A 19918-nucleotide genomic window follows, 5' to 3' on the forward strand; every position below is an offset into this window, starting at 1 on the left:
TAGGGAAAGCCAGATTACTCAACAGGACCAGGCTGGATGTGTTGGGTGGTCTGCAATTATGTGCAAATGGATATTTAGCTCAGCTCCTTTTGCACAGTTTTCTTGCTGCTGGTGGAAAGCTTGCTTTTTTTCTGTTTGTTTTTTAAACAGATGTTGAAATACAAAGTCTGTCACTCACCATTTCCAGCTCTGGGCTTATCAGGTGACCAAAATCAACCAGTCTGTCCAGGTCATCCTCCCAGAGGTTGGGAGCCAGCTCTTCCAACATGGTTTCAATGGCAATCCTGGTAGTCTGCAGTGCAGCATCCCCATGGTTGGAAGAGCCACTGTAGGACTGGAACTTGGTGTCCAGCAGGAATTTCCCATGGCTTTTGCGCAGGTCAAACAGCCCTTTGTGTTTCATGAGTGCCATCTAGGATAGAACAGAAGAGATAATTAAAGATCCTTCTGTGTGCTGTTGAAACTTGAGTGTTTCAATAGACTGGGCTTTAATATCATGATAGAAACAAGCAAAGAAATACCTACACACCTGCTACATGGACAAGTTCTACCTCTGCAATGAGCAAAAGTCTTTCTGCAGGCAGTTCCTGGTTAGCACGTGTATGGGACCGTAGGGAGGATATATCAGTTTGGTCTATATTCAGGTCCCTAGAAGATGTGACCTGGTGGCTTTCCACATGTTGTCAGCTGTGGTAGGTGAAGATGTATGCACACTGCAGTGTGGAAATGCCCAGTGGGGCTCTGGTAAAATGGCAGGGATGATGGGAGCACTGGTGGGCAAGCTCCCTTCCTACTGGGCAACCCTGATCGTGCTGTGAGCTTGCCACATGCTCCAGTAGCCCAACAGATGATTTGGAATGAGCTCTGGCTATTTGTGTGCCTGGCTGGAAACCTGAGACTTCTCAGCTTGAACAGGGGCCATCCTCAGGACAGGGACTGGATGGTGGACATCCAGGATAACTCTCATCTATTCCTTGGAACTGCTCTTTGGGCAAGGGAGGGTGGGAAAGCACTGCAACGTGAGCCATGGCAGGGTTTAGAAGTGGTTTAACTGTTACAAGTACATATTTTTTCACCCTCTGATGCAGATATTGGCCCCCTCCTGCAGTGGGGAATGGTGACCTGTGATTTTCCCAGTCCCTGTCAGAAACCCCCAGATATTCTGGTGACTTCCCACTATACAGGCAATCAAAAATGCTACTGATGAACTCACCTCTAATACACTTTAATAGCCTGAGCTCTGCTTCATCAAAAGTTTTCAAAGCTCTTCAGGCATAAAACCATTTACTGTGCACTTCCCAGATAATTTTAGAAGTAGAATTTGTCTCACAGGAGATTGATTGACCAGACTCAACATACCCCTCGAGGGAGGTGCAAATGATCTTGCAGGTTATTAATCCCCAGTATAATGAACCTCAAATTCTCTGCCAGCAGTTCATTTTAGAGTGCTATGGATTAACCTCAATGGGAAGATGCTTTCTTCCCTGGTTGTGCTGGGTCTGTGTCTGGCCTTGGGTTTTGGAGTTTACTTTGCAAGGTTAGCACTAGGCACTGAGTGTGAGGGATATTCTAACAAATTTAGCAGCTGTAAAAATATATATACAGGCTCAGTGGAAATTAAAAGTCTCCATGCAGCTTTGGTGGCCCACTCTTGCTTCTGTAGGGTGGTTTACACAATACCCTGGATGCCAATGAGCATCTAAGCAGCATTATGGCCTTTCAATACTTAAACAAGACATAAAGAAGATGGGGACAGATTTTTTAGTAGGGTTTGTTGTGATAGGACAAAGGGCAATAATTTACACTAAAAGAGGGTAGATTCAGACTAGATATTAGGAAGAAATTTTTTCTGATGAGGGTGGTGAAACACTGCTACAGGTTGCCCGAAGACGTGGTAGATGCCCCCTCCCTGGAAACATTCAAGGTTAGGTTGGATGGGGCTCGGAGCAAATTGGTCAATTGAAGATGTTCCTGCCCATGGTAGGGGGATTGAGCTAGACGACCTTTAAAAGTCCCTTCCAACCCAAACTCTTCTATGATTTCAGATTTGAAAACTGCAGCTGACAAAGTTCCTACCTTTAGGATTTCACCGAGGCCGTTGGAGATGTGTCGCCGCGGAATGCTCTGGATGAAGGATCTGTCCAGGAAACTAGCTACGGGGGGCGTGTAGCCCCCGAGCTTGTTCTTACACTGCAGGAAGTTCACCCCGTTCTTTGCCCCCACGCTGGCATCAACGTAGGAGAGGAGGGTTGTTGGGACCCGAATGTAGGGGGTACGTCTTCTGTAGAGGGACGCGGCCAGTCCTACGATGTCCAGGCAGACCCCTCCTCCGATGGCGATGATGGGCTCGGTTCTCCTGTCGATGCTGAAGTTCTGGACTTCTTGCAGGATGTTCAACACCAGGTCCATGGATTTCGTTTCTTCAGTGGTAGGCAGGGCGAGGATTTTGTGCTGGACGTTGTTCTCTTCGAAGTATTCTCTGACTTTGGAGCCATAAAGTTCGTCAACGACTTCATCTATGACAACAAAGCGCCTCAGCTTCCTCTTGCCACTAGTGGCTAGCTCGAGTTGCTGGGGGTCAGTAATGTGACCCCAGAGCAGGGTAGTGTTAGAAGGATCCAGAATATTGTATGTTTCTACTACTTTGTAGCAAAAATAGATGGGAGCTTCAATTGTCCAGGAAATGCCACCTTCAGAGACACACTCACCTCTGGCAAGGATCAGAAAACACGGTTTGAAATCGTTATGTTCCCCTTCTGTACTTTGCATGTCTGAACTAGTTTAAGGACGTAGCTGGGGGTGGGGAATGTGAGGCCTCCTGCCCCTGCACTGCAGAAGTGTGGGGCTGTGAGGGTGGGATGGCTCTCTGGGTGTCAGGGCTCAATTGCTTTGGCACTGGAGAAACCATCCCACAACTTAGAGAACAATCAGATGGCTGAACTTCTACATGGTAATGATAAAATAGAGAGCAAGAAGGGCTGGTGAAGCAATTCATTTTCCTTCCAGTTCATTCATTTGCCAGTAAAACAGCAGAAAAACCCAAACAGACCAACCAAGCTTCCCAAAAGGAAGTGGGGAAGAGATTACTGAAATTTCCCAAAGCTTTTATGAAGCTTTTATCTTCTGCCCAGTGTATCTGGGTGATATGAGTTGATTTATTCCTCCATACCCATACACCACCCCACCCCCCTACAGAACAGTCTCTACAGTTCTCCAGCTGAGCAGTGGACCTCATTGAAGAGTGGATCTCTTTACCTCAAAACAAGTGTGACAGAAATAGGAAGTGCTTCCAGGTAGTTAAAATAAAACAAGTAATTATTTGAGTGTTTATAAAGGTTTCCCTGGTGGAGTTTGAAAGGATAAATAGAAGCCTACAAAGCTGGCATGTAGTGTCTCTCTAAAACAGTGAAGAAGACAGCCCTGCAACCCAGTTATTACTTCTCCTGTTGGAGGGGGGAGCCAGGTGGGTAACAAGTGGCTTTTTTAATTTGTTGGGAACCAGGAAAGGTTTTTTTAATTATTATTATTATTATTTTTAAAAGACAGAACAAAACTGCAAAATTTTTTATACAAGACCTCTTCTTGAAGTAAAAATGGAAAGTTTCCACGAACATTTGGGGTTTATTTTTGAATGAGCACATGGCTCATTGGATACTCAGATTTCAGTATGTGCCCAGTTTCTTTCAACATGCCTGGACTTTCTCTTACAGGTCTAAATAGATGCTTCTCTGTGTTCTTTACCAAATTGCCTCTAGATTTTGCCCTGACTTTTTAAGTGTTGAAGAGCTGTGTGTATCCCTGGGGGCAATTTGTCTCTCTCCTGTCTGAAGCAGCACTGGGTGACTTCTACAGTTTGAATGGTGTGTTACCAGTTTTGTTCCTGTCAGTGACCTGCTGTGTTTGTTTTTCCCATCTAGACATTTATCTGCAACCATCTCTATAAATGCATCCTTCTCCCCTGCCTGAGCATGAGCTTTTGCACACAAAGATTTCCTCTACATACCAATGGGGGGAGAAAAAAGCCCAAAGTGCAGCATTCAGAACTCCTTGCCTAAGCATTGCAAAAGTTTAAAGAAACCTCCCACCTACAAAATTTCAGGCTGTTGATTCAATTTTCTCTGTAATTTGGCCAAGTCACGCTGAGGAGAACAGCAAATACCTGTGCTGCCATGTCACAGACATTTGGAAGGCTGCTTTTGTAAGGATGTACACACAAAGGTGAATTTAAGCTGCAAGGACACGCAAGATGGTATTTCCATCTGAGATGCATCCCACCAAGGAGACCACACAGTTTGGGTAGCCACAGCCCTCCAGCCCAGTTGCCAATGAGCAACGTGGGCTCCTGTACTTACATTTTTGCTTCAGAGAGAGTTATCTTGTCCTCACAGTGGGACAGGGCTTCTCCTTTCTTGATCCTGAACCACGTGCTCTTGACTCGCACCAGCTGGAAGTCTGTCTGCTGGGGTTCCTGGGGCATGGGGGCCAGGACCGCTGGGGCAAAGGTCTCTTCTGACACTGGCATGTTTCCAGAAGGCAAAATCTCCCTGTTAAGAGATCTCCTGTAACTGGGTGCCTTTGAGGTGCTTTTTAAAGGCTGCAGGTGACCAGGCGTTGGAAGGGGAGGTCTTGTCTCCACGGAGAAGACCAGTTACAAAAGTGAGGTTACCTAAGCTGGCACATGGGGGTGGTAGGAGCATCTGACACACGTGCAAGTGTGGGGTTGTATAATCCCTTGGTTTTATGCTTGAGAAGTACAACAGGAGTGCATACATTAAATTCCAACGTGATGCCCTACAGCAAATTTATAGTTATGAAAGGCAACTTGTGTGATTCTCCACGACGTTCAAGAACCTTCTTTGCTGGGCAGAGCCTCTTATCTGGCTGTGACTCTAACCTGCTCTTATGGGGTGAGACAGGAGCAGGAGCATGGGGACGGGATCAATACCAGCTGATAAAACCTCTTTTGAGCTCACATTGCTGGGATGCTCTTGCATTGAGAAAAGGAGTGATTTTTTTGTTGCTGTTTTTAGTTTTTATGGTGAGTTGAAAGAAATAATCAGAGTTTATCTTCTGTAGGGCTGTTTGGGGGATGAGCTGAGTTTAGATTCATTTTCCTGGGGACTCTGAGATGCTGAGGTTTCCCTGTGGTGGAGTCATTCCAGGATGAGCAGTGTGGACCTGGCAGTGGTGTCTGAGAATTCCCCTCTCTAGGAAGCAATGTCATGCTGGGGGCCCACACTGGCAGTGGTGGCCAGCACCTTGCTCCCCATGTAACCAAGGGATGCACAATTCACCTTTCCATATGATCTTCCAGCTGGGGCTTTCAGAGGGCCCCGGGCTCAGCTTGCCACACCAAACATTCCCTTGGTCTACAGCTCTGTGTTCTGAGCACAGGGAGACATCTTCCTTTGATTTCCCCAGCAGTGCCTGAAGGTACAAACCCATCTCCGCTGTCTTCTTGGCTGTGTTTCTGAAAGCCATCCTTGTTCAGAAACAAAGATCAAGAAAACCAAAATCAGGCCTAAAAGAAGTGGCTGGAAATAATGGTTCTTCAAGAGCCCACAGGATGAGACCACTTCATTGCACTGAAGGTTTGACTGCAGCCAAACTCGCTTAGGAATCTAATTTATCTCAAAATTAAATTTGGGAAAAAGCTACAAGGTTTAACTCTGGAGTCATATAGCCCTGTTCAAAAAAGGGCAATAACTCCTAACATCTAGTTCTTTCTGCTGGCTTCATCTCCAGCTGGCAAAGTGCTCTGCAGAGAGCACAGACTGTTATCCCTGTTTTACAGGACAGGCAAAGAAGAGAAGCAACTTGCCCAAAGTCACCTCCAGAGCTAGTGGAGGGTGGACTAGATGCCATACTAAAGCTTTTAGCCTGTTTACCAAATACTCCTCTGAAATTTCAACTCCCAATCCAAACACAATTTGGATTGTTTTCCACAGAGGCTGCAGGTTTGCTGCAGTTTGTTGTTTACTAAATCATAAGATGGAATACTCTTAGGTATGCAAGGAGGTCTGTTCTCGTCATCTTGTTTATTTGTTTTGATTAATAGCAATCCACTGAGCATTGGGACTTATTTTATTTGCTTTTCTTTCACTCTTTTGTCCTGTGCATTTACTTATTTCCCATGTATACCTCTCGGTTCTATTCCAGGGGTGTTGAAATATCTTGTGTTTTGATTCAGAAGTTGACAAACAGACTTTCCAATGTTTTTCTGCTTGCTATAGCCAAGGACTGCCATGTCCTGGTACCATCCATCCTGTGGAGGGGCTGCCAAGAGCCTTGCAGCAAAGACTTGCTCCCCACAGCCTCACCTCCTTCACCTCCTCTGCCCAGCTCCAAGCTCTCTCAAGGTGCTTTGCAGGTACATTGAGCTGGTCCTTGACTGACCAAGCCCGGGGTGATACATCCCAGAGGTGAAAGGTGCTGTTCTGGTTATGGGGTAGTCCACGTTTCCTCATTAGCTTCAGTCTGGGTTTCATCTCTGTGAAAAGGAGACAGCTGGCCAACCTCAACTTCATCACCTACTCTTTAATCACTTTGCTTTAATTCCCCTCCAGCCTTGCTGCAGGCCAGGTTAGGCTTCTGGGTACCTGGAATATTCCCACTGGTTCCTCCTGATGCCTCCTCCAGCCAGTGCATCCCTGGGACCCTTTCTGGGGGTGCAAGTCAGCTGGTACCCAAGTGACACAACCTCCCCCAGCCCATGTGGAGACCTAACTTCTGAGCTGGAGCCCAGAGCAAGGGGTGCTCTGGAGTTTGACTGTGTGGGCAGCAGTGATCTCATAGATATGGACCACTTGTAGGTATTCTGGGCTTCAAAGTTCTGGGACTTTTTTGGCTCCTACCTCATGGTTTAGCTGGGACACATGTCTATGCTATGTGACCAGAAGGTTATGAAACTGCCAATGATCTCGTGGAGAGCCAGCAGGTTCCTGAGGTGAGGATGTGAACACTGCTCTTACATAAAGCAGAGGAATTGAAAGCTGGGTGGTTTGGATTTTTTCCCCTTTCTCTCAGATGCTGTTGGTTCTGCACCCGCTGCCTGTGCTCTGGGCGGGGCGGGTGCAGCTGGAGTGGGTGCAGCCCCAGCCCGGGGCCATCCTCCCTGCACAGCCTCTCACCAGGCTGGGGCTCAGCCCAGGTGACGCTGGGTGGAGAAGCCCAACCCCTGGACAGACACCTGAGCACCCAACGTGCTGCTGGGCAGAGGCAGCAAACCCACAGCAGCATTCTCAGAGGCCGGGGGACAAGAAGCAACATGCACAATCCTGCAGGTAAACTCCCTGTGTGGGGTGGGGAGCTCCAGGAGAGATGGGGTGACAGGAGGGGACACCATGTGATGTCTCAGTCCTGGGTCCCCTGCCACCCTGCAGAGATGTGACCTACAGGCTCTGTGGCTTGTCAGAAAGGAGCAGAGGATGGGTTTGCCTGGGAGAGGAGCTGGAGGCTGAGCAGGGGAGGTGGGTCTGTAAGAACCTGAAGTGGAGGGAGGAGGATGTTGCCATGAGAAAAGGTTGGGTGGGAAGGTGGACACTCACAGTGCCAAGAGAGATTTAGCTGGGACTAATTTCTGATGGACTGGGATGCTTGGTTTATAAATATATTTTATGCATCTTCAACTTTGCCATGGGGCTTTCTGTGGTAGCCACGTGTGCCTGGGGTGGCACCCACAGGGAGATGTCTGTTGATGTTTTTGGCTGTTTTCTACGATCGACAGCTGCTTTTTGGGAATGCAGGCTTCTCTGAGTGGAGAGATTCTGCTCTCTCAGCCTGAGCTAAAGCCCTGAAAAGACTCCCCTTGACTGTTTTGGGCTTTGGAGCTGAGTGTCTGTGGGTCCTGCTCACTCCTACCACACACAGCATCCTCTGCTATGCATGAAAACAAAGGTGTGCTTGGCATGCTCTCTGCCAGGGACTCCAGAGCCTCCCCAAAGCAAGCAGAGGAGTGCTGGGGACCATCCAGCTTTGCCACTTCTTTACTTGCAGGAGAGCCTGTAGAGAACACATTGGCTGACATGTATGTCCTCACCTTCCCCTGAAGTTCAGGCAGAGTTTAGCACGCTGGTTCCTGCCAGGACCAGCAATTTCCCCACCCTGATTGCTTCCTCCTCATGCTCCTGCTCCACCCCTAAGCCACTGCCTCTGCCCTTGCCATCGCTGCTCACTTTGCTGCAGGCTCTGGCACTGCTGCTGCAGAGGTGAAGCACTGGCTGAGCTCTGCTCAGGACCCCCTGCAATGTTTCATGGCCAGGCAGCTGGGTTGGGCCCTTGCTGCCCGCCCACTCTTGGTCCCAAATGGGCTATGGGGTTCCTGTGCCTGGCCCATGAGTGGTGGGTTTGGAGTCATCGAGTAGCCCCAGGGGTGCCACAACCACAGCCCTGCTCCCCTCTGCTACAGCTCCATCTGAGTGGGACACACACCACGGCTGGGTTTGATGTGGTTGAGTCAAGCAGCAGCATTGGGTCTCCTGAGAGGCTGCAGGTTTGTGTGCAGGGTTCTGATGGGAGAAGAAATAGCTGGAGCATTGCATTGTGGTTTCCAAGAGCAGAATTGCCTTGTAGGATGCAATAGCTGAGGGCTCTTTACATGCTAAGACAAAGTGGTGACTGGTGTATAAGCTGTTGTCAATGTCTGAGGTGCCTTGGTCAGTATGAGGGCTGGGGCTGCTTGGGGAGGGTTTAATCAGAGTGGATTGCTGAGTGTTTAGCACCAAGCAGCTCCTGCTGCAGTGCTTGGTGCTCACCTGGATGTGACAGTGCTCATGTGGATGAGGTTCCATTCTCTGCCCTGGCTGGGAAGGGGACCTCTTCTGGAAGTTATTCTGGGGCTCCAAATAGATGCAAAATAGGTAAAATGAGAATAGCCAAAAAGATCCAGTCCTGCACCTTTGGATGGAGCATCTTTGCTTTGTTTTTGCCAAATCCAGAGTGCCTTCTTGTGCACTGGTCTCGGTGCTTTCTTCTTGGCAACTTCTCTTTTCTTGGCTGAGTTCCCCCTGCCCAAAAAGTGCCCTCTAAAGCCTAAGCTGCAGAGTTTAATTTTACTTCTGGAGCAGTGTGTCCCTCTGTGGCTCTGCACTGCCTGTCTGCTCAGGGGATGCTAAAAACAGCCCCCCACACAGCCCTCACCAGCACCCTCACTCCTCCTGACTAGAACCACAAGTGCCCAATTCTGGAACAAGTAGAAGGTGAGATCTGTTATTTGGCTTTGTTGTAAAACAGGCTGAGTGTGCTCCCAGCATCTGCACAGGGAGATGCTTGGAACCATCCTGCTGGCAACTGTGGTCCATTCCAAGGGCTGCTACTGTATGGGTTTTTTTATGAGGCTACAAGAGGCTTCAATCAGCCCTTTCCTGCTCTGCTTTGCACGTGGCAACGTTTTCTTCCTTTGAGTGAGCTCCTTTTTCTCCATTTTTTCCTTGTATTCCTGGAATAGGTGATGCACAATTAGATGGGAAAGGGAAAGAGATGTCTGTGCATTGATAGAGCCCTGGGGAGACAGCCAGGCAGTTTAGTTCAGTGCTGAATACAGTCCAGCAGCTTTGCTGGGGTTGTGCAGTAAACCTGAAGTACTTCTCCTGGAGTAAGATAGCACAAATAAAACAGTAGTCATGTAATTTTTCACTCCCCTTAGTGCTTGGAGCCTCGAGTGCAGCCAGCCCTGAGCTCTGCTCTGACTTGTTGGGAGGTTGCATAAAGGAAGGCAATTCTGACCTCTGCTGTTGGCCCAAAGCATCATCAGGCTGCAAAAGTTGGATTTTTTCCTGCAGATTGTATAATCTGAGGTACAGAGCTGATCTTGGCATGTGCTGCACACTCTCCCTCCCCGGTAGCACTTCTTGGGGCTTGTGCTTGGTGTTATAACACAGGTTACAAAACAGCTGGAGGTCAAACTTGCCTTCCTCCCCCTCGGGTGACAGGGGAGCCTTGTCTGTTGCTCATCCAGACGTGTGTCATGCTGATTACTAAAATCCAGCATGGATTATAAACGTGACTTTTCTCCCCTTAAACTAACAAAAAGCCTCAGAGCACGTGGCTGGGAGGAGAAGCAGATCCCAACCTCCAGCATCCTGCAGCTGCATGGTGGAGTCTGGAGATGTTCACTCAGGTGGTGGTGAAAACACTGTGAAAAGACAACGTGTCTTCACACAATGGGTGGCTGGGCTGAGGTCAACAAACTGACATGGTCTGGGAAGGGGGGGGTGGCTCCTGTGCTTGCAATTGATTATAAAGCTGCTGCAAAAGGTAGAAGGCACCCTTGGTGGTGGGAGATTGGCAGGAGATGTAAATCAGAGGCTGCTGCAGCCTGAATCTGCCTTCTTCATATGTCATGATGGGCTACTGCCACAAGCACAATGCTGTTCAGATGACCTCTAAATCTGATCCAGGCTGGTCATTCCCATGTGAAATGTGCATCTATTTTACTTTCTTTGCTTTCGTACTTGTTTCTGGTAATTTAGATACCAAAAATGATTGAAGTTGTCTCAAAAACCAACAGAGTTTACAGCTAGAGAGAGGTGAGAAGTGCTGCTCTGAGAAGCAGACCTTTGGGGACGTTTGGACATTTCCTCATTCCCAAAGACATGAGTTTATTCATGTGATGCCCCTTGGTACTAGGGGAAGCAGTGGTCCCCAGCAACTGGAAGCCCTTTTGGTGATGAGGTGATGACAAATTCCTAAGATCTGCCATTACATTTGCCTTCATACAGTCCTTCTCCACAGCAGGACGTGGGGGCATTGCCCATGAGGTGACACCCCGATGTCTTTAGTGGCTTTATACCAAAGCTCTGCCAGCAGGGCAGCTGGATGCCTTCTGTGGTGTCCAAGACCTCACCAGAAACCTGTCCTGGGCTGTCCACGGTGCCTGCAGCAGCAGCAATTCCACGTGGACTTTGCCCCACAGCTGCTGGGCTGGTCCAGGCCACTCCTCCAGAGGAAGCACGTTCTCTTTTCACCCGCTTCACTGCAGCTTTTCTGTCACAGGGAATAAAATGCAGCCAGGGGCAATCTGCTCCACCCCAGTTATACTCACAGCCTGCTTGTCCTCTGTATCTCAAGTCTGGTCTCACTGGTGCTTTCATAACCCAGCACGTGCTCTTACACTTGAGGAGCAGGGGAGTTTCTTCTGAACCATGTCTCACTTTGTGGGGCTGTAGATTGCTGAGCTCCACATTGCATTGCTGCCATAGGGGTTTTCTGGGGTCTCAGGGCCAGCACAGTGCTGTGGGCAGCATTGATTTTGCCCCCAGGGCAGGTTGAAGGAAGAAGAAGGGTTAGGAGGTTGTATTGCTGCCAGGGTGATTGCTACATCTCCTGCTTAAAAACATTCCTTGAAGGGAGTCTTTTAGGTTTATGCCATCATGGATTTGGCATAAGAATTTTTAATTTGAGTGTTTGTTCAGCTGTATTAGGGCAGGTGGAACTGTCCAGGCACGAGCATCGTGGGTTGCTCTGCAGACTGCTCAGCAGCTTCCACCATGGACAAGAGTTGGGGGCACTTGTCCACCCCGTTGGCAGATCCTCCTTTTTACACCCCTAGATCTGGTGCCTGCAGGTCCTGGCCTGGCAGGATCTGCCTGTTTTTTGGGGAGCACTCTGTTTTCTCCAAGGAAAAACCTGCCTAGAGGAGTGGGTTTCGTATGCGGTCATTTGGTGTTCAGTGTTTGTCTCAGAGCTTCAGAAGTCAAAATTCATGGGTTTGAAATATTCTTATCCTTTTCCTCTCAGAAAGGTATCAGCTGTGAGGGGAAATAGGGAGAATGATTGCAACAAAAATGAATTAGAAGCATAATAGTTTTTCAGTTTGAAAATGTTTCCATTATTGTTTCTGTAGTCCTTCAAAACCCTTTATTTTGTAGGAAAGAAAAAAACCAAACACTTGGGTTTTTTCTTTCAGCCTAAATTCCTCTTCTGCTGATTTGAGCAGAGGTGCAATTATTGCTTTTCCTTGTATGTTCCATTTCAGAAAGCCCAGCTGGACTCATTGCTGAGAACCTTCTGAAAGCCAAGGAAATAGCCCTCAACGACTCTCGTGTTCCTGAGCAGCTCAAGAATTACTTACAGAAAGCTCTTGATGTTGCTCTTGGCCTAGACCCTTACCTGGATGCAATGGCAGCTTCAAAGAGGTACAGATACTCCTTCATAACCTTGGGCTTTCTCTTGTGACCGTGTGAACACGTTCTTAGATTTTCTGTTCAGAATATGCCATAAAGATGGGAGACAGGGGAAGGAAGAAGAATGAGAGTTACCATGAATGAATGCTACCAACTGACTATCTACCCAGGGCAATGTTGGCTCGTATCCTGTGAGAAATCAGGCAGCCAGGTTCCCCACAGAGCCTGCTGAAAGGCTCAGAGAACGAGCCCCTGGATCAAACTGGGGATAAATAAAGAACGAAGAAAATCTGCACCTCTGGATCCACCCTATAATAACAGCCTTTATATGCAGCTTTTATCTTCAAGCCCTCAGCAAACATTAATTAATCTGCTAACTAAATTACTCTAGTAACTAAACTAATTAATTAAACTAATTTAAGGTATCATTAATTCAGAAGTCTAACCGATACCCTCATTATTCTTTTTTTGAGCTGCAGTATGTTATCCAGCCATGTGGGGTCTGCTAAACAATTCCCATTTATCAGTGTTGGTTTTGATATGTGGAAAAAGCCAGTTCTGCCTCAAATTGACAATGTGTAAACTGTTCCAGGCTGTGCATCACGGGAACGTGGAGCCTTCGTTCTGTTGCTGAAATAATAGCTGAGAGTTGTTTGACTTACGCTTGCTGTATGATAATAGCTATACATTATCTTATTAAAGTTGTTAAAGCATTTGTGAGGGGCAGAAAAGAGGTTATATGAAATGTTCTCCTCTCTAAGTCTTGGATTATCTGAGTGTGGCTGACACGGGTTATGAATTCTTTCTCATTTTACTGAGGAGTTGGGGCTGGGGGGAGCTGGGGAAAAAAAGAAAACTGAAATTGCTCTAAATTCTGGTCCATAGAAGGATCACCAACAATTTCTGGTGGTTACTTTCTTCAGATAGGGCAATCTGATCTGTCTGGAGACTGTGGACTTCTTTCAGTCTTCTCTTCCACTCTCTTTGTAATACGTAGCATCTCACTTCAGCCAGAGTTCTTGCCACAGCTCTGGCTTCTGTGAAAGAGCATCCAGACATACCTTGTTTTTCTCAACAGTTTGTGAGGAAAACCATTTTTTTTCCCCTGTTTTGCCCAAAATTTTAGATTTCATATCTTCTCCTCTTTTCTGCAATGAAAACTTTTCTTGGCTGAGAACCCTACCACCCTAGAGCTGAACAAAACCTGGCCAGGGTAGCTGGGGCCATTTACTGCAAACCACAGAGAGATAGGCACCTGTCTGGGAGCAGCTGGAAATGGGAAAAATTGGGGGTTGAACAGTGAGGAACACTTTCCTTTGGTCTCACAGCCCCTTCTTCCCAAGCCACCAGCACCAATACTGGCCTATTGCCAAGCCAGGTCCTCTTAGGACTGTAATTTAGGGATATTTGTAATGCTTCTGGGCTAATTTGTCATGCTGATGCACAGACAGACCTTTTCCAGGAGTTCCCTCTTGGTTGCTGTTTTTTTGTGCAGGATGCTCAGATTTTGTTTGTTACCATAATGTTGAAATTTCTTTCTTTTTTTTCCAGAAAAACATCACCTGACCATGGTTCAGGGAATGCTGGAGGAACTGAAACCAGAGTTAAACTGCAGGAAGAACGTGCCTCTGGCTCTCTGAATGGCAAGTTGGTCAACCAAGAGGACAAAATTGCACCAGATTGGTGTAAAGGTTTTCACTGAAGTCCATCATCCTCTACTCCATCTTGAATGGAGAAAGGATGGAAATGCTCAGAAAATGTGGAAAATGACTTATAAAGAAAGATAAGATCTTCCTGTAGGCCTTGATCTTCCTTCTGCATGAATTTTCCATGTCCTTAATGTCTTGTGCCCACGCACATGGTTGTGAGCATTTCAATTCACAGTGCCAGCCCTCTTAGTGAGCAACAAAGAGGTCACCATCCTCACTGGTGGGGAAGGCAGGCAAGAATCACATTGGTTTAGGTTTGGTGGTGTTTGAGAGGTGCTTTTGTGGTGGAGGTGGCCTGTGGCCGAGCACTGCACCTTTCCAAGTAAAAATACCCAGGCTTGGATCCCCATACAAAGCCTATTACACTAAATCTATTCCCATATTCATGCTTCCCAGATGTTCCCATCTTTTGAGTAATATATCATTGCACTGAAGTACTCTTATAATGTATTACACTAATACATTGTTCGAAGGACACCACTGATGATAAATTTCTTAAATGATGGTGCTGTCTGGGGATAATGACTCTAAGAGCAAATGCAAGGTAATGTAGTGATTTTTTTTTAACCCCGTTCCAGAAAGAATATGGAGACATCTTAAAGCCATTTTCATATGGGGGGAATGTTAAAATATGCAATATTTCAAGCACTATTTAACAAGCACTTGAACAATAGCAGCATTGATGATAAAGGTTCTACGTTTAAAACCAGTCCCTTTATTCTGTTGTCTTTTAGATGCATTTTAGAGGAAATTTTGTCATATTCTGTTGTCAAACCCTTATTTAAGAGTGTTTTAAGATTAGGGTGGTTTTTTTTTTTTAATGATCAGTTAAAAGGTACATCTCATTTTCATTGCAAACAAGCTACAGTCTTCCTCTGATTTTATTTCTCCATTTTCAATCTTGCCTTTCAACAGGCCGAATTTTTAGGATGGTTATTCATATGATCAGAGCCAGGAAGATTTTATTAATTGGCAAGCTTCGAGGTGACAGTATCCTTGCTCTGGCAGAAGAATTGCCAGATGATGGCAAAGTCGTGGTGTGTGCAGAGGTGCCCTGTCTCGGAGTGAACAGCCAAGAAGCACTGGGTCATTCTGCAGATGGCAGGAAGATAAGCACACGAGTGGGACCCATGGCAGACACTTTGGAGGTAAAGTCATTTGGAAGGGGAGTTTGGGAACTCTTGTGCAGTGCAGATGAAAGAGTTTCAGGCAGGTCTGATGTCCTGCCCATAAAATGCTAGATGCTGACTCTAGGTTGCTTGCAAATACATGAACATGCTCTTGCACTGGAGTTATTTCTTATTCCTGACAATGTAGGATGGGACAGCTCTGTCAAGATTCTTTTTTTACTTTTTAACTAAAATTCTGCAGCTTTTTGCTCAGAGGAATCACAAGCTCTAAACATAGGTTGACAGGCAGAATTTTACTGGATGTGGGTGGGCTTTGTTTCAGGGTCTCTAGTTCCAAATATAACAAGCTGGAAGAGGATAACCGTGCCCTGCTGAGCCAGCTCTTGAGGACAGCTTGCTCTTCTTCACAAGAATTTGGAAAGTCCTGAAGATGTATGTAATACAATTACAATCTCTTACTATTTTACCCTCCTGAAAACACTGTGGGCAATTAGAGCCCAGGTTTCTCTCTTCCAGAGCAATGTGATAAGCTTCAGACAGGCCAAATGCATCAGCTATATCTGCTTCATATATCTATCTACATCTGCTTTGGCACTGGAACGGGCTGCCCAGGGAGGTGGTGAAGCCATCATCCCTGGAGGGGTTAAAAAAACAAGTAGATGTAACACTTGAGGCTGTGGTCTAGTGGTTAGGGAAATGTTGGGATGAAGGTTGGACTTGATGATCCTGGAGGTCCTTTCCAACCATAGCGATTCTATGATTCGTTCTGAGTAGCAACTTTGTCCCAATAAAAAGAAAAGCTTATGATTGCCAGTAGCTAGAGGAGCCTCCCTTTTAATTCCAGATCATGGATCTCCAGGACATTGCTGCAGGACCAGCAGGCTCACAGGTGATGCCTGTGCCAGGCTCATTAAACAGAAAGCCTTTCTATTATTAATGGAAACCAATTTGACCTGATTCCATTTTCAATCTGGATGTATCAGTGTGAGCTTGATTGCAACTTTGTTTGCATTAACAGGTACCATATTTGTTTCTGAAATGGAATGGCCAGGAGCTTTCTGACCTCTGGCTTTCATGACCTCTAAGTTTGATAAGAAAGAAACAAAGAGCTTTGCCAAGTATATGAATAAAGGAAATGTTACAGATCACCTGCAATGTGCAGCATTTAAAATCCCAGCTCCCCACAGTGAGTGTGAAATTAATTGAATTGCTGTTGCTCTCTAGTGCCCACTCTGTGCAACTGACTTACTGTGACTGAATTAAAATATCTAGAGGCAGGCAGAGGACATGCTGTGTGGAGATTAAAGAAGGGAGCCAAGACATGAAAATTAAATCCTTAAAACAGGACGTGGCAATTGATTTTATATCCTCCGATCGCAACGTGGAGGCACATCCTGACCCTGGTTCTGCAGGGACTCAAAGGGCTCTTGGAGCTGGTGGGACCAGAGATGCTCATGTTTGGCAGGAGAGACCCCAGCACTGGGGACACCTCCCCCTACAAGATTTCTGCACTGGGCTCTCAACTTTTGTTCCTCAGCCTGGTAGATAGATACCTGGTCATTGCTATCAGGACAGCCAGGGTTATCCTGTGGATCTTAATCCTCAGTGGCTGCAAATGATGAAGCAAAGCCTTGTGTGGCCTCTCTGATGCCTTTGCATTTTGGGGTCATTGAGGTTTGCCTGCCTGGAGTGTGGCAGCCGTGTGGGAACACACGTGGATGCATGGAGGAGGCTCAGGCTGTGAACAGTGTTCTGCCTCTTCCTTCCTAGAGAAGACCAGTTTAGGTTGGAGGCCAAGCAGGCTTCCTCCACTGCCCCGTGAGCATGCTGAAAGGCAGGAGGAACAGGCAGTCACAGGCAAGAGATGGGCCAGGGAGGTCTCAGCCAAGCTGTCACAGCTCAGCTTCATGGAAGAGGTGGAAAACAACAGTATTTCTGTCCTACATCATCTGCAGGCAGAGCTGGCTAACAGTTGTTGAAAAGTGTGGTGAGATTTAGCACAGCTGGAGCAAACCCTTGTTGTCTATGGTGTCTGCAGCCCTGGGTTTCACTTTTGCCTCTGTAGAGAAATTGGAGGGCAGAGATGATTCCCTACTACTTGCTCTTTGGAGGTATCTGCTGCAGCGTCCTTGCTGTGGTGCTGATGGCTGAATTCTGCCTCTGAGCTGAGTGCAACAGGGCAGCATTTCTGCTTGTCATAGAATAATTTTGTTTGGAAAGGACCTCCAGGATCTTCAAGTCCAACCTTTATCCCAAAATTTCCCTAACCACTAGACCACAGCCTCAAGTGCCACATCTACCTGTTTTTTTTAACCCCTCTAGTGATGATGACTCCACCACCACCCTGGGCTGCCCCTTCCAGGGCCTGACCACTCTCTCAGTAAAGAAATTCTTCCTAATCTTCCTTATCTGCTGCTCCTCAGATTTCTGCAGGAGTGCAAGATAGTGGGAGCAGAAGATTTGCCTTGCTGCATTGGCTGTTCCAAAGCACAGAAATGTCATACGTTATATAAATCACACTCCCTGGAAGGGAAGTCCCTTTCTGCTGCACGAAGCTAGGATTCAGGAAGTCCAAACTGCCAAAAAGTGTGTGATGTACTCCCACTTCTAGGGCAGAACCAGTCCACCCAGGAGTTGTATCCTAGCCTTGGGTAGAGAGCACCATCCAGGTGCTGCAGGATGCATCCAGTGCTGGGTCCACATCTGCTGTCGATGCCCTTTACAAGGAATTCTGCCAGATGTTGCAGCAGTTGCCAGAAGGATGTGACACATCTGTGCCTGCACGCCTCAGACAGAGGGGCCTTTGTGGCACCCACGTGGCTCTGGCTCTTCCACCTACAGCTGCAGCTCCTCAGGGCTTTGAGGGAGTGGAGAGCAGAGCAGAGGCAGCACATCAGTCCTCAGCAGCTCCCTGAGCAGCCTTTCTGAAGCCTCTTGCTGCTCCCTTGCATTATCACACAGTGTTGACAGGGTTGGCCAGAGCCAGCTGCACAACATCTGGGATTCTGAGCTGTCAAAGGATGATAAATACCAGACAGGAGCCACAGAGCTCAGGTAAATGGTGGGGCTGGTTTTGTACCTGAGGGCACAATGGCAAAAATCCCCCCTGCCCAGGTGTGAGGGACAGACCTTGCCACGCTAGGCTGGCTCCCCACCAAGGCGTGTGGCTCACATGCACCATGGCACAAGCCCCTGTGCACAATGACCTCAGTAATTTTTAGATAATATATTGAAACGTGGACTGGGGGGAAGCTTTTCCTTGGGTGCCATCTCTGACAGTTGCTTTCAGTGGGAGCTGGCTGCCTCTTCCACCTTGTGCTGGAAACGTTGGAAAACCTTTCCCAAGAAGCCCCTTCAGACTAAACTCTGTGGTGCTGTACCTGAACAACGTCCCTTGCCACGCACGAGCTGGGAGCAAGGGGCCTGAGCCTGCACAAAGAGCTTCCTGCAATCCCCAGTGGACTTCTGGTGGAACAATGGATGCGGGGATTGAGTCCAGAGGGAATGCAAACTCCCAGGAAATTATTCCCATCCATGATTTTGAGGCTTCCATTTTAAAATGGAAAACACAACACGGAACAGAACACCGTGTTTGCAGGAGATTCAGCTGATTGCAGGGCATTGTGTGAGCATGTCGGGGGGTTCTTTTTTCTTTTTTCCCTCCTTTTACCAGACAGAATAGGTGAAGAGGTTGAGCTGCAGATCTCATTTCTCCTGTTTTGCTGCTTGTGAAGTCTGCCAACAGAATCCACCTTGACAAAGTCAAGGACTCTGCGTTTAATGTTGAACTGAGTGAATAAATTATGCATGAAATTGTGTCGGAGTCTCTAGTGTGCAGAATTGCTCCTTTTGATATGAAAGGTTAATTCAGAAAGGAGTCCAAAATAGCTGGAAATTGTGGGGATAAGTGGATAGTATTCACTGTTGTGAGCTGTTATTACTAGAAATTGCATTCCCTCTCTAGCTTCCCCAGAGATTTAGCTTTGCCGGTGAATATAAACTGTACTCAATAGAATAGCATTTAGGAGTAACAAGAGTGTATGTCCACATACAGTAAAATATTCTAATGGTGTTTTAAAAGGAAGCTGTACTTTTTCATGTGTTCTGGGTACCCTAAGGACGGATGGCTATTACATTTAGGTCAAGAACAAGGCATAGGGAAGGTAATAAGTTTTGAGTACATCTTTATTACAAATCTGCTGACTGTATGATCCATGTCAAAGGAGCTGGACAGTCGGGGTTTTTTTATCCTGATGGAGTTTGTATGTGCCTTATGAGAGAGTGTTGTCTCTGACCAGGACTCCAGGCAGGTTTTCTCTGAGCTTTGGCAGGAGATTAATTCATGTTTTTGTTTGGGATGTCCTCTCCTTGATCTCTTGCCTTATCTGTCAAGAGTGCTGCTGTGCCCTTTCTCATGCTTGCTTTCAGTGCATCTCCTCTATGGAATGTAGTGTTACAAGTTGTTTTTTCCCTCTTTTTAATCCAAAAGGAAGTTAATGACTCACTGTAAGCACAGGCGTTAATTTCAGCCAAGTTTGCTCTGAATTAAGAGACTTCTTGTTGCCATCTGTTACCATCTATGATGCCTCTGTAGCAGGGAGCAGGGATTACACTGTAAACAGTCAGGAAATTAGTTTCAGCGGGATATTTTGCAGGCAGATTATTTCCTTCTGGATCTCAGCTTTCCGCACAGTTGGAGAAGTTTGGGCTTTGCATCTCTCCCAGCAGAGGACAAAAGCATCTCCCATGAGCTGTGAGGTCCCAGGCAGAGCCTGGACCAGTCTGCTCTGGGGAGGGAAAAGGTGGTCAATCCCTCCTCTTAAAACTCTCATCTATTTTGAGAGGGAGAGCTGAGAGTTCTCTTCTGCATCACTGCACCAATATTTCCACAGTCAGAGCTACCAGTAGAGCATCTGTTTTTCTTTCTGGCTGTCTTGGTTCAGCCGCAGGTGCTGGC

General features: G+C 47.0%; 2 protein-coding genes across 2 annotated transcripts in view; one reads left to right on the forward strand and one right to left on the reverse strand.

Moving 5' to 3' along the window:
• Window positions 1-4522, reverse strand: part of LOC103776754 (3-dehydroquinate synthase, chloroplastic-like) — a 6157-nt gene extending 1635 nt beyond the window's left edge. Inside the window, exons 1-3 of the mRNA XM_008944279.1 lie at window positions 4353-4522; window positions 2077-2710; window positions 179-412 (exon numbers count right to left, since the gene is read on the reverse strand). Of these exons, the coding sequence (XP_008942527.1) occupies window positions 179-412; window positions 2077-2710; window positions 4353-4522 (1038 nt within the window). The remainder of the gene's footprint in view (window positions 1-178; window positions 413-2076; window positions 2711-4352) is intronic.
• A 2745-nt stretch (window positions 4523-7267) lies between these two features.
• Window positions 7268-19918, forward strand: part of LOC103776755 — a gene marked incomplete at its 3' end in the record, with an annotated part of 35175 nt that continues 22524 nt past the window's right edge. Inside the window, exons 1-4 of the mRNA XM_008944280.1 lie at window positions 7268-7283; window positions 11975-12134; window positions 13674-13807; window positions 14747-14979. Of these exons, the coding sequence (XP_008942528.1) occupies window positions 7268-7283; window positions 11975-12134; window positions 13674-13807; window positions 14747-14979 (543 nt within the window). The remainder of the gene's footprint in view (window positions 7284-11974; window positions 12135-13673; window positions 13808-14746; window positions 14980-19918) is intronic.

The sequence above is a fragment of the Merops nubicus genome, unplaced genomic scaffold, assembly GCF_000691845.1.
Source record: "Merops nubicus isolate BGI_N331 unplaced genomic scaffold, ASM69184v1 scaffold8047, whole genome shotgun sequence".
Taxonomy (NCBI): domain Eukaryota; kingdom Metazoa; phylum Chordata; class Aves; order Coraciiformes; family Meropidae; genus Merops; species Merops nubicus.